This window comes from Gracilinanus agilis, chromosome 1 (genome assembly GCF_016433145.1).
Source record: "Gracilinanus agilis isolate LMUSP501 chromosome 1, AgileGrace, whole genome shotgun sequence".
In the NCBI taxonomy this organism is placed as follows: domain Eukaryota; kingdom Metazoa; phylum Chordata; class Mammalia; order Didelphimorphia; family Didelphidae; genus Gracilinanus; species Gracilinanus agilis.
Genome location: NC_058130.1, coordinates 89,774,575 through 89,786,065, shown reverse-complemented (window position 1 = coordinate 89,786,065; position 11,491 = coordinate 89,774,575). Strand labels below are relative to the sequence as shown.

At 50.3% G+C, this 11,491-nt stretch overlaps 3 protein-coding genes across 3 annotated transcripts; 1 reads left to right on the top strand and 2 right to left on the bottom strand.

Moving 5' to 3' along the window:
• Positions 1-213: 213 nt before the first annotated feature.
• Positions 214-2,873, bottom strand: HYAL3 (hyaluronidase 3). Its single transcript, XM_044656941.1, has 3 exons — positions 1,989-2,873; positions 1,753-1,842; positions 214-1,349 (listed from the first exon to the last, which is right to left on the bottom strand). Exons 1-3 carry the CDS (start codon positions 2,871-2,873, stop codon positions 1,068-1,070), a joined length of 1,257 nt encoding a protein of 418 aa, XP_044512876.1. The 3' UTR covers positions 214-1,067.
• Positions 2,874-3,249: 376 nt separating this feature from the next.
• NAA80 (N-alpha-acetyltransferase 80, NatH catalytic subunit) lies at positions 3,250-4,761 on the bottom strand. Its single transcript, XM_044656940.1, has one exon. The coding sequence runs from the start codon at positions 4,722-4,724 to the stop codon at positions 3,969-3,971; it is 756 nt and encodes a 251-aa protein (XP_044512875.1). The 5' UTR covers positions 4,725-4,761; the 3' UTR covers positions 3,250-3,968.
• Positions 4,762-7,607: 2,846 nt separating this feature from the next.
• LOC123230771 (ataxin-10-like) lies at positions 7,608-10,110 on the top strand. The gene is made up of 2 exons (XM_044656939.1): positions 7,608-7,694; positions 8,007-10,110. The coding sequence occupies exon 2, from the start codon at positions 8,119-8,121 to the stop codon at positions 9,589-9,591; it is 1,473 nt and encodes a 490-aa protein (XP_044512874.1). The 5' UTR covers positions 7,608-7,694; positions 8,007-8,118; the 3' UTR covers positions 9,592-10,110.
• The last annotated feature ends 1,381 nt before the right edge of the window (positions 10,111-11,491 follow it).

Sequence of the window (11,491 nt, the reverse complement as noted above, 5' to 3'; positions counted from 1 at the left end):
CCATAAGCCTATGAGTTAGATAATGCAAATATTCTCTTTTGGTAAAAGAAAAGATGGAGAGAAAGAGACAAAGGCAAAGACACCAAGATACAGAGAAACTGTATCTTGAAACTATATCTGTAATCTTGAAACTGTATCTTGAGGAAACTTGTTAAAAGACAGAGCTAGTAAATTGTGTTTGGGGGAGAGGGACAAAATCAGCCAGCACACATGTAGAGAGGAGAAGGAAAAATGATTTTATGGTCTAACCCAAATGTGGAATGAAAATACAGATGATGACAAAGTATATACCACAAATACCATAACCAATAATATATGGCTGCTGTTTAGACCCAGTTACTGAATTCCCAATGGAACAGCTCCCAGTACATGGTCCTTATGCTCAAGTCCTTGAATCCAGGGCTGCAAGGTTCAAGGAAGGTGACTCAAGGCCACAGAGAAGGTACTCAGTTTGTAGCTGCACTGTGGAAGTCATCCAGAGAAAAAGGCCATTTAAAAACTTAGGCCAAATATTACATGGGACCCACAAGTTTTTTAGGATTTACAGCAAGAAGGGGCCTTATAGATCATCTGGTTCAATCCCCTCACTTTTCAGTGTAGCAGAAAAAGCATTGGGTTTAGAATCGAGTACCTGGTTTCAAATTCAGACTCTGCCAAACTAGCAATGCTTTTGATCAAGTCCTTTCCCATCTCTGGGCCTCAGTGTGAGGCACCCACCAGCTCTAATTCCAATTCTCTTTAAAAAAAAAAAAAAAAAAGAGGAATATGAGGCATTGAGAGAGAGGAAGGAATTTGTGCAAGGTCAAAAATCCAATTCCTAAATCCAGTGCTTTCTGGCACAGCAGAGCAATAATAGAGGGGGGTATTTCCAGGCCTAATAGCAGAAAGGGGAACTTTAGTAAACAAGCAGGAAAAGCCCCCCAACTGGTCTCTTTGTAGTTTGGGAGAATAAGAGGCCAGTAGGAACAACTTGAGGAAGCTCAGAAGACAAAGACAGATAAAGGTGGCCTATAGCTTTGACCCCACAATTGGGAATCTTCTGGAGACAAAGCTGAAGGTAACCCCCTTCATTCTGTGCCAGCTACAGGAGCCTTGCAGGTAGTGCCTTCCCAGCCTGGGTAGCAGAGGCATCGGAAGTGGGCCCACTTGGCAGTGCCTTCCCTGAGGTTTCCCTGAACACGTCTTGGTTCCAAGTGCAAGAAGACTTCATCATTGCTGGGCTCCCATCGGGCACAGCGCCCATTGCCATGGCACAGTTGCTGGCTGCAGGCCTGGGCAGCCTGAGTCACATTGCTTAAGTAGGGGCCCAAGATGGTTGACAGGTAGCTCTGGAGATGGCTGCACTGCTCCTAAGGATGAGAGATGAGAAATCTTTCATCTTTCAGAGAGAAGGGAAAGAAGGGGACATCATCCCAAAGGAAACTAAGCCTCTAGATACCTAGTTCCTGGGACCAACTTTGCTGACTCTCTTCCAGAGCCTTGATTCATGATCAGATATACTCCCTCCTAGAATTTTAGTATGGGAAGAGATAATAGACAGAACCTGGGTTCTAATGCCAGCTCTACTACTCACAACCTGAGTGTCAGCAAACCTCCAGACTTTTGTTTCCTCAGCTATAAAAGGAAGGAATTGATCTAGTTGGCCACCAAGATTCCTTCTAGGGTTTACATCTGGGCTTCTAGCTAGAGCACTAAGAATGGAAATGGGACTTTGGAGAGAACCCAGGGGCAGGAAGGAGAAGAATCACTTACCTCAGAACTGGAAAAAGAGAGGTCGCCCCAGAGCACCACACCTTCTACCCCCAGAGCCACACTGACACCAATGGTCTGAATCAGGTCATTCTGAAAATGGAGAGATGTTGCTCAGCCAGGCCTGTTTCCTGACTATGGCCAAACTCCTTGGTCCCCCTGGCTCCCTCTTCAGACTAGGGCCTCCAAAGGCTTCCTGGAGATTGGGACTATGTCTTCCCTTCAGATCAAAGGCTCACCTGGGACAGAAACTGCCCAGAACCAGGATGTGTGAGTCGGGCATAGGCCATCACAGGCAGAGGGTGTGGATGCCCAAATTGGGCCACTCGGAAAGCCTCTTCCAGCCGATGTCGTGTGTAGCTCTTTCGATAGACCTGGGGCAAGTCAGGCGGGAGGTAGATGCTGGGGAAGAGAGCACTGGAGGCCTCCCAAAGCCAGCGCAGCTGGTCATTATAGACCTTGTCTGCCTTCTGACATTTCCCAGTGTAATTGTGCCTGCCCTGCCAGGGGCTTCGGCAGAGAGGGAAGCGATAGAAGCCCCACAGCCCCCTGGGACGAAGTGCCTGCCCTAGCTGTAGGGTGCTTTCCATCAGTGCCCGAGCAGCCTGCTCAAAGGTAGCTCGAGCCTTGAGGTGTTGCTGCTTAGGGGGTAGATCTGGCCACTGCTGCTGGGCCCAGGCCCAGGCTGCCTTTCGATAGATCTGACGGGACCCCCAATTCCGGTTCCAGAGTGGGTGCCACTCTTCCCAGTCAAGCACAGCTAAGCCTCTGAAGCCCTTCTGCATTAGGCCAGAGATCTGGTTGGCAACCAGGGCAAGGTGCCTGTGCAGGGAAACAGCCTGGGGGATACCTCCGTGGTGGACGATGCCCCTTGGCCCCAGGTAGGGGTAAAGGCCAAACTGGTTCTTGTAGAAGATGGTAATATTCTGCCCCTGAAAGCGCTGGGCCCAGTTGTGCACGATGTCAAAGGGGTCCAAGGGCAGGGACTGGCCAAAATGGGTCTGGCATCGGGCTGTGGGCACATTCCACACTGCAGTGAAGGGGCGGCCCAGATGCCATGAGGTTGCCCACCCACCCACCAGGCATAGGGTGGCCCAGGCCACCAAATAGCAGCCCCCATTCATAGTTGGGCCCAGCAGAGAGAGACCTGTAGGGGAGAGAGGAGACTAGAATGAGAGGCAGGAGCACAGGAGTCTTGAGGGGGTTAAGAAGGATCGGATTCTGGACTCTGACATGGGCTCCATGGCGAGCCTCTTCACTGGCCTTCCCTCTGATCCCTCTCATTCATTGCCTGTGGGCTCTTTCCAAGGCTGGAAGGAGCAGCAAAAACCTAATAGTTAAACTTAGGCTCCAGGGGAGGGCAGAGCCTGGTTAACTGGAAGGGTTGGGAAGAGAAAGTTTGAGAGGAAGGAATCAGAAGAGCCCAGGAGAGAAAGGCCCTGGGAAAAGGAGGTTTTATACCACTGCCCAAGGGGTGAAATAAATACAAAGGACATACCCTACCAAGTGATCCCCAGGATGGGGCTGCTTTATTCAGTGCAGCTCACACATAGCCATGCTGGTTAACAATGTAAGGAATCTAACCAACACTTATTGAGCACCTACTGTGTGCAGAGACCTCTGCCCAGTTTTCAGATAAGACAATCTCTGACCTCATGGAGCTGAGAATCTGCAAGGCAGCTGGCACAGTCTATGAGGTATATCAGTGTCAGATTTGAAAAAGAAAAGCCTGGCACTGAATGCCATCTTGGCCACTTTGATCTTCTGATAAGGTCTGATCTTCTACTCAATTTCCTTCTCTAGAAAATGGGGACAATAATACGTTTGTGTGCAGTCTCTCTCAGAGGGACATGATGAGGGAAGTGTTTTGTAAACCTTAGAAGTGCCTCAGAAACCAGTGGCTGCCATTCTCATCACTGTGGCCTCTTCCCCTCCAACTCCTCTGTTGGGGAGTGGGGTGCTGGCTCTCTGAGATTTGCTCCCACCCCAAAAAAGAAAAGAAAAATGAAATGAAGCTGGGTGATTTCCCCATGTTCTCCCTTCACTGGGAGAGAAGCACTGACAGCCAGGTTGTCAGTAACTCCCAGGAAACAGGCTTCAGGCACTGGGAAGATTTCAGGGCAAAGTTCTCAGGTATCTCTTCTGGCCATTCTTTACAATCCTTTCTGCGGTCTTTCCTTCCCTCTCTCCTCAGCTAAAAGGCCACCAGGCCAACCCCATCAGATCTCCTTTGTCATCCAAAATATGGGGCGACCCCGGATGTCCCTATACGGTGTCTCCAGAAGGCTCTGCTGTGGGGTGCCAGTAGGGGAAAGAACTGGAGGGCTGAGATAGGGGGCAGGTAAAGGAGGAGGGGGTGGTGGTGCAGGGGGCAGACTGGGCCTAGGGTGGGAGTTAGTAAGAGAGAAGGACCCCATAGTCTCCCTGCAGGGGCTGGGAGGTTTAGGCTCTGGAGTGCTGGCAGGCTGAGAGAAGGCCTGAAGGATAGATGAAGTCAAAGCACTACTGAACGTGAGACCCTGCACTGGTTCTCCAAGCTGGTAGCCCAAGTGGGCATAGAAATGCTGCTTGTCATGGGTGGTTAGGTGTAGTCGACGAAAGCCCCGGGCCTTGGCAAAGGCCTCGGTGGCCTCCATGAGGCGGCGGCCAAACCCCTGACCCCGAAGAGCCCGAGCGATGACAACAGTTTCGACCAATAGGCTGTGATCATGGGCAGCAACTCGGGAGAGGCGGGAATGGCCCAGGACTGTGGGCAAGGCTCCTGGGCTAGGGGGGGGGCCCAGCAGGGCCAGGCACAAGGGAAAAGAGTCTGAGGATTGGCCCAGAGAGTGCAGGCGGGAGGCTCGACTCCGAGGCCACTCCTGGTTGATAAGGTCAGCACAGGCATCTAGAAGCTCTGGACGCAGGTGGGCAGGCTCCAGGGTGAGCTCTTCGAAGCCAGGGCATGAAGCCAAGGAGGACGAAGAAGCCATCATCCAGCTTCTGGACAGGAGCCACAGCTTTCCCTCTGGGTCTAGGACCAATTCTCCATTCTCCTCCTGTGGATTACCCAGAGCTGACATTTCACAAAATCCCAGGCAGTCAGGGCTGGATGGGACCTTAGAGGTCAACTAGTCCATCCTCTTCCTCAACAAAAATCCCCAGTACAGCATCCATCCCAGACAAATTCTGCTTCCACTCACTAGGAGAGCTATAGTGACAGGGAGCTCACTCTCTCTCAGCTCTGGCTGTTAGCACCTTTATTCCTTATATTATACTTACATCTGCCTCTCTGCAACTTTCCCCCAAATCCTTCTAGTTCTGCCTTCAGGGCTCAATGAGCTTAATCCTTTTTCCACTAGATAATCCTTCAGATATGGGAAGACAGAGATCATACCTCTGCTCCCTCTCAGATTCCCTCTGGTCTAGGCAAAACAATATTCCACTCCCCTCACCCCACCCCCCTCCTTCAACCAACCCTTTTATGGTATGGTCTGTGATGGGTCCCTAGCCTGGCTTTTTTTTCCAATATGAATTCAGTTTAGGGAAGGAAAACTCCAGTTAAATGAACACTAGTTCTCAAAAGGTCCACAGCATTAGGGGGCAGCTGGGTAGCTCAGTGGAGTGAGAGTCAGGCCTAGAGACAGGAGGTCCTAGGTTCAAACCCAGCCTCAGCCACTTCCCAGCTGTGTGACCCTGGGCAAGTCACTTGACCCTCATTGCCCACCCTTACCAATCTTCCACCTATGAGACAACACACCGAAATACAAGGGTTAAAAAAAAAAAAAAAAAAAGGTCCACAGCAATTATTTTCAGATTTTCTGTGCTTTTGGGATTTTTTTCCGTTGTTGTGATATCCAGAAACCCTTCTGAACCAGCTGACAAAAGGTTACTGATAATGAGAACAGGCTCCCCAAGCCCTTAACAGAAAGGCCACATTTCTCTTACCCACTTCAGTGCATGTGAGAACTGACACTGGAGCTAAAAATCTCAGGCCTTCAAGTAACCTCAAGAAACTACCTGGGACAGGGAAAGCAAGGCTCCCTGAAAGCTAGAGGGCCAATATGAAGTGGTCAGGAAGGTGAGGGCTCCTAGGGCTGATGGGAGGGAGGAAGGGAAATAAAGGTCTGGCCTCCTCCCTTATGAGGGGCCCAGCATGGCCCAGCTCTTGGCTGAGTTCTGCTTTTCTCCAAGGGATTGCAGAGCTGTACAGATAAGGGCTCCTTGCTTCCTCCTCACACAGGCCAGGTCCCAACGGCTGGCCAGGAGGACCCTCCCTCCTCCCCCATAAGGGCCTCCCAAACCATGTTCTTCCTCACTTTCAAGTCTGGGAGATGGGAGAATCTGTTTGGGGCAGGAAAGAGAATCAGTCTCCCTACATCCCGCCCAGTCCAGAGATCCCAGGAGGGAGATGGCTGATGTGGGAACTCCCATGAACAGGATCCTTCCAGCCTTCTCAACAAGCAATGATTAAGCCACTGTAGATCAACTGATGACTTCAGGATTCCTGAATTCAAAGAACCACTGAACATCAGAGATGGAAGGGCTTCTAGAAATTGGCCAGATAAACATTTTCATTTTACAGATGAGGAAACTGAGGCCCAGACAGAGGCTTTCTAGAAATCAGCCAGGACAACACTCCCATTTCACAGATGAAGAAACTGGCCCAGAAAGGTGAAGGACTTAACCCAGCTCCCACAGGAACAAACATTTTATAGTACAGCTAAGACCAAAACCAGATCTCCAGATTCCTAGCTCATCTTTCCACAGTGTACCATAACTGTCCCCTTCTCTGCTCCCCCATCATCCTTGTAAAATACCTACCCTCTTTCCAGAGATGGAGTCGAGGAAGTCAAGAGGGAGGGGGCAGGGGAAGGAAAGGAGGCTCCCTCTCCTCAGCTTACCCCAGAGACCACTGTCTGCTGCTCTGCTCAGTCTGAAACCCTTCTTGAAGAAGGAAGCTTCAGCTGTTTCCAGTCCTCAAAAGCATGGGGGTAACCCAGGCGTGGCTTAACCTCTGCAGTGGGGGGGGAGGGGGAGCCGCCAGGAAGCAAATATCTCTGCCCAGCTCTTGCCTGATTCTCTTTCCTACACTCCCCCTAAACCACCCAAATGCAGGACAAGACTGAGTGGGGGGAGGGGGCGTTCTTTCCAATTTTCTATTCCAAGGGGTTGGGGGAAGTTCCCAAGCCAGCTTTTCCAGTGGTCTGGAGCCCAGCACCTCCTCGAAACTTTTTATGCCTCAGTTTCCTCCTTTATAGGAAGAGGGAGTTGAACCTGGCATTCCCTGATGGAAAAAAGGTTATTGACCTGATAGCGCTGGGCCCCCTCTAACAGGAAGGGAGTTCCTCTTAGGGGCTGAAGGCCATACGCTGCAGACAGACAGACAGACAAGCAGAGGGAGGAGAGGACGCGCAGCCAGACTCGTGGGGCGGCCGTGCGGACGGACACACAGACATATAAGACAGAGGGCGAAAGGCAGGGGGGGGCGCCGGACACGCGAGGAGGATGGACGGACTGACACACAGACACATGGACAGCGGGCGGGTTCGGGGAGGGAAGGGAGTGGGGCGCGACGGACCGTGATACTGACATGCTGCCGCCTCCCAGCTCCGGTCTTCCCCTGCAGCCACTGCTCCAGAGCTGGCTCGGCCGACCCGCTCCTGCGGGCTCGCGCTCCCCGCCTAGCGAGGAGGAGGACGCACAGCAGCGACCGCTGCCCGACTCCGCCCTTGGAGGGAGTCTAGTCCAGGGACCGGGGCCCCGCGCCCCATTGGCCACTAGGGCGGGGGGCGGGGCGCGGGGCCGGCCACCTGGGGCCGCTCGCGGGTTTGGAGTGCGAGATAGCTTGGGTTTACTGCTGCTAGGAAAACCCAAGGGCTCAACAAAATCTTTATACCCGCTTTAAAAATTCCTTCTCTTCCAGAATAAATATATGTTTGAAGATAACGTGAGAAGGCAGCCTGGTAAGGTGAAAGTCAGAGGAGCTTAGGTTCAATCCTCCCCTGGGTGGCTCCTGGAGACCTTAAAAGAGTCCCCACGTGGGGGGGGGGGGGAGGAGCTGTTTCCTCGTCTCGTCTTTTACGTAGAATAAGGAGGTTGAATGAGGTGGCCGCTTAGGTCTGTTCCAGCTTTGATCACTCACAGAAATCTAGTTTTTGCATTTTCAGTTAAACCTGTGATCCGGGTGGTATAGAAAGCTGCCAGTAAGGCATGGGTTCATGCTAGTTTTGCTGACTGATTTTTTTTCCTCCCTCTTTTTTGTTCCTTGTTTTAAGGGATGGCTCCCTGAAGAAGAGAGGAGAAAGATACTTAAAAGTGAAAGAAATGTAAAGACCCTGGGTTGATACGCTCGTAAAGTGCACGCACAGGCTCCTCCCCCTCACAAAGATGGCGGCGCCCAGAGAGGAGTCGGACCGTTCCGGACCTAGCTCCGGGCTGGTGGAGACGGCGCTGGTGGCTCTGGAAGCTGACAATGAGCCGGGTAAGCAGCTGGAGCGACTGCAGGAGCTTACGGGGCTGTTCCGTGAGCAGCGGCACCGAGAAACAGCGTCCAAGCGGGTCTTTCAGGACATCCAACAAATCCTGACAAAATCCTCCCATGAGGTAGAGCAGGCGTGCGGGGAGGCGGGCCGCCTGGTGTACCTGGACCCCCACCTGCAGCTCATTGCGGAGTGTTTCCGCTGCCTGAGGAACGCTTGTGTGCAGTGCCCTGGGAACCAGGCCTTGATCAGGGACTCGGAGTTGATCGGCACCTCGGTGAAGCTGGTGGATTTATTTCAGAAACTGAATGGCATTAAGCAGGAATCCCAGTTGCCAGCCTTTCGCTGTGGCCTGCAGTTCCTGGGTAATGCCGTGGCAGGAAATGAGGCTTCTCAGAGGATGCTGTGGAAAGATGCCTTCCCAGATCTCTTCCTGGGCTGCCTCACTTATCCGGATGAGAAGATCGTCACCTTCTCTTGCATGATCCTGTTCACGTGTCTGAACTCCGAGAGGCTGAAGGACCTTCAGAGCGGAAATGTGGCTGTAGCTCTGAGAGTTGTCCGGGCCTACCAGAAGCAGGCAGATGCTGAATGGGCGTTCTTGATCATTTCAGACTATTTGCTGAAAAGTCCAGAACTGGTGAACTCCCTGTATGCTAGGCTGAGCCATCAGGAAAGGGTGACGCTGCTCGATCTCATGATAGCCAAGCTCATAGGGGATGAGCCGCTGACCGGTGAGGACACAGCTGCATTTCTAAGTCACGCCCGATTTGTGGCAAGCAAATTCCAGGAGAAATGCAAGTCTGTGCTGAAGCTTGCCTCCTCCAGCCACAATGGTGATGAGGAAGCCCTGACTACCATTAGGCTTCTCCATGTCCTTTGTGAAATGAGTGCCAACTGTGACCTGCTGCCCTCCTTACAAGCTTTCCCTGGGCTCCTCGAGACAGCAGTTGAGACCTTGCAGATGGCTCACTTGGCAGGGAAGCAGACCCCAAATGTCTTCACCACTTCTCCCTGTGTGCGTGGAGAAGGGGACATCTCCAACCCTGTGGCAGGGTTCAAGTCCCACCTCATTCGCCTCATTGGCAACTTGTGCTATAAAGATAAGAATAACCAAGACAAGGTGTACCAATTAGATGGTATTCCCCTGATTCTGGACAGCTGCTGCATGGATGACAACAATCCCTTTCTGAATCAGTGGGCAGTGTATGCCATTCGAAATCTAACTGAGCAGAATAAGAGAAACCAAGAACTAATTGCAAAGATGGAAAACCACGGCCTGGCAGATACAGCCATATTGAAGAAAATGGGTCTAGAAGTTGAACAACAAGACAGGAAGCTTATTCTGAGGTCCACAAGAAAAGCTTCTGGTGGTGAATAATCCTACCACCTGACTCATGGCTCCTGGCTTCCTGAGATGTGCCATTACTGCAGGACATGAAGTGACAAGGATCTGAAGAATATCTGACTAGTTCAAAGGCAAGAAGGTCTGAAATCTGAGGATAACAGAATTGGATACTTGTGGGCCCTGGTGTGCCCACAGATGTCAGGCAAATGGTCCATTAGGCAGTTTTTGCCTTAGATTTGCCATCTATTTAAGTAACACAATAGGTTGTCATCTGTAAAAGTGCACCCACTGAGAGACCTTCAGAAACCAAAGATCAGTCCTTTAGCACAGTGCCTGGCACATAATAGACACTTAACATTTATTGCCTACCTTCATCCAGTGTGTTTCTGTCTGGGTATGTGTTTATAATGGTGCAGGGCAGTGCAGTGCAGTGTGATAGAGAGAGCACAAGACCTTGGGTGAATCCCACTCTGGATATTACTCCCTATGTGAATATTTATGTGAGCCAGTTTCTCTTTTTTCTTTTCTTTTTTTTTTAAACTCTTACTTTCTGTCTTAGAATCAATATTGGGTATTGGTTCTAAGGCAGAAGAGTGGTAAGGGTTAGGTAATGGGGGTTAAGTGACTTGCTCAGGGTCACACAGCTTGGAAGCGTCTGAGACCACATTTGAACCCAGGACCTCCTGTCTCTGGGCCTTACTCTAAATCCACTGAGCTACCTAGCTGCCCCCTGTGAGCCACTTTTTTAACCTCTTTCTTCCTTATGCATAAAATAAAATGCTCTGTATATCTTAAGAGTTGTATGAACATCAACTTTTGTTAGGATGCATGTATAAGGCAACATGCAGACAAGAAAGGGATCCTTACTCTTAATACTAAGCTGTAGGGTGTGTAGAGTGAATCAAACTCTCTTTGTCTAGCAATCAAAAACTTAAGTACCCCTACTTAGTACCTTACCAGTCACTAAGTATGAGAATTTACAAGTCACTTGCTAGAGTGGGTGACAACTACAGTGGCCACTGCTTCCCCCCACACACACACACACACACAGTGCTAGGCAAATCGAAAGACTATGATTGGTTCCCATAAAGTGGGGGAGCAACAGGAAGTGACATCAAGAAAACTGCTTTAAAAAGGCCAGCTCCAGGATTCAGTCACTGCAAAGGTGAGCCAGACTGGAGGAGAAGATTCTTTCCTGGGATCCTTTGGTGGAGGGTGGTGAGTGGAGTGATTCCTTCCTTGGTTCTTTGGTGAGGAGACCCTCTCTGCTTGTTGGTGCTTTGCTGGGACACTCTTCAGCGTGAGTTCTGGTGAGATTCTTGGCAGTCTTAGCCTTGTGTGTGCTGAAGGTTCTCAGCAGATGCTTCAGCATCTTCTGGTACTTCAGATTTCTTTGGCTTTCTAATTAGGACTTTGGATTCTGGTGAGATTGGCTTTCAGATTTGCATTTGGGGTCTGGAGACATTAGGATTAAATTTAGGGTATTTTGTAGCTAGGCAGTACTTTCTGTCTTTTAACCCACAGTTTTCCACTTTCACTCTTTCCACCTCTTTGTAAATAAAGCTGCTAAAAGTCATTTTGACTTAAGTTGTGATATTTTTAAATCGGCGACCATACTTTAGAATTCTCATATTTAGCATAAAACCTAATTTTAAATTCTTATAAGGGGCAGTTAGGTTGCACAGTGGATAGAACACCAAGCTTGGAGTTGGGAGGATCTGGATTCAAATTTGGCCTCCAAAACTTCCCAGCTGTGAGACCCTGAACAAGTCACTTAACCTCATTTGCACTGCCCTTACTGCTCATCTGTCTTAGAACTGATACTAAGACTAAAGGTTTAAAAAAAAAATACTAACCTCTGAGTCCTGTCAGGATTTGTAGTCAGAGCATCACCCTCAACACACCTGAGGATTTTGGGTTTGCTGACCTATCT

Coding starts and splice junctions, on each gene's coding strand:
- HYAL3 (XM_044656941.1), bottom strand. CDS start 2,873: ATGAATGGGGGCTGCTATTTGGTGGCCTGGGCCACCCTATGCCTGGTG. Junction 1,843..1,988: donor CTGGGCAGTTTCTGTCCCAG/GTGAGCCTTTGA, acceptor CTCCATTTTCAG/AATGACCTGATTCAGACCAT. Junction 1,350..1,752: donor TCTCTTTTTCCAGTTCTGAG/GTAAGTGATTCT, acceptor TCTCATCCTTAG/GAGCAGTGCAGCCATCTCCA.
- NAA80 (XM_044656940.1), bottom strand. CDS start 4,724: ATGATGGCTTCTTCGTCCTCCTTGGCTTCATGCCCTGGCTTCGAAGAG.
- LOC123230771 (XM_044656939.1), top strand. CDS start 8,119: ATGGCGGCGCCCAGAGAGGAGTCGGACCGTTCCGGACCTAGCTCCGGG.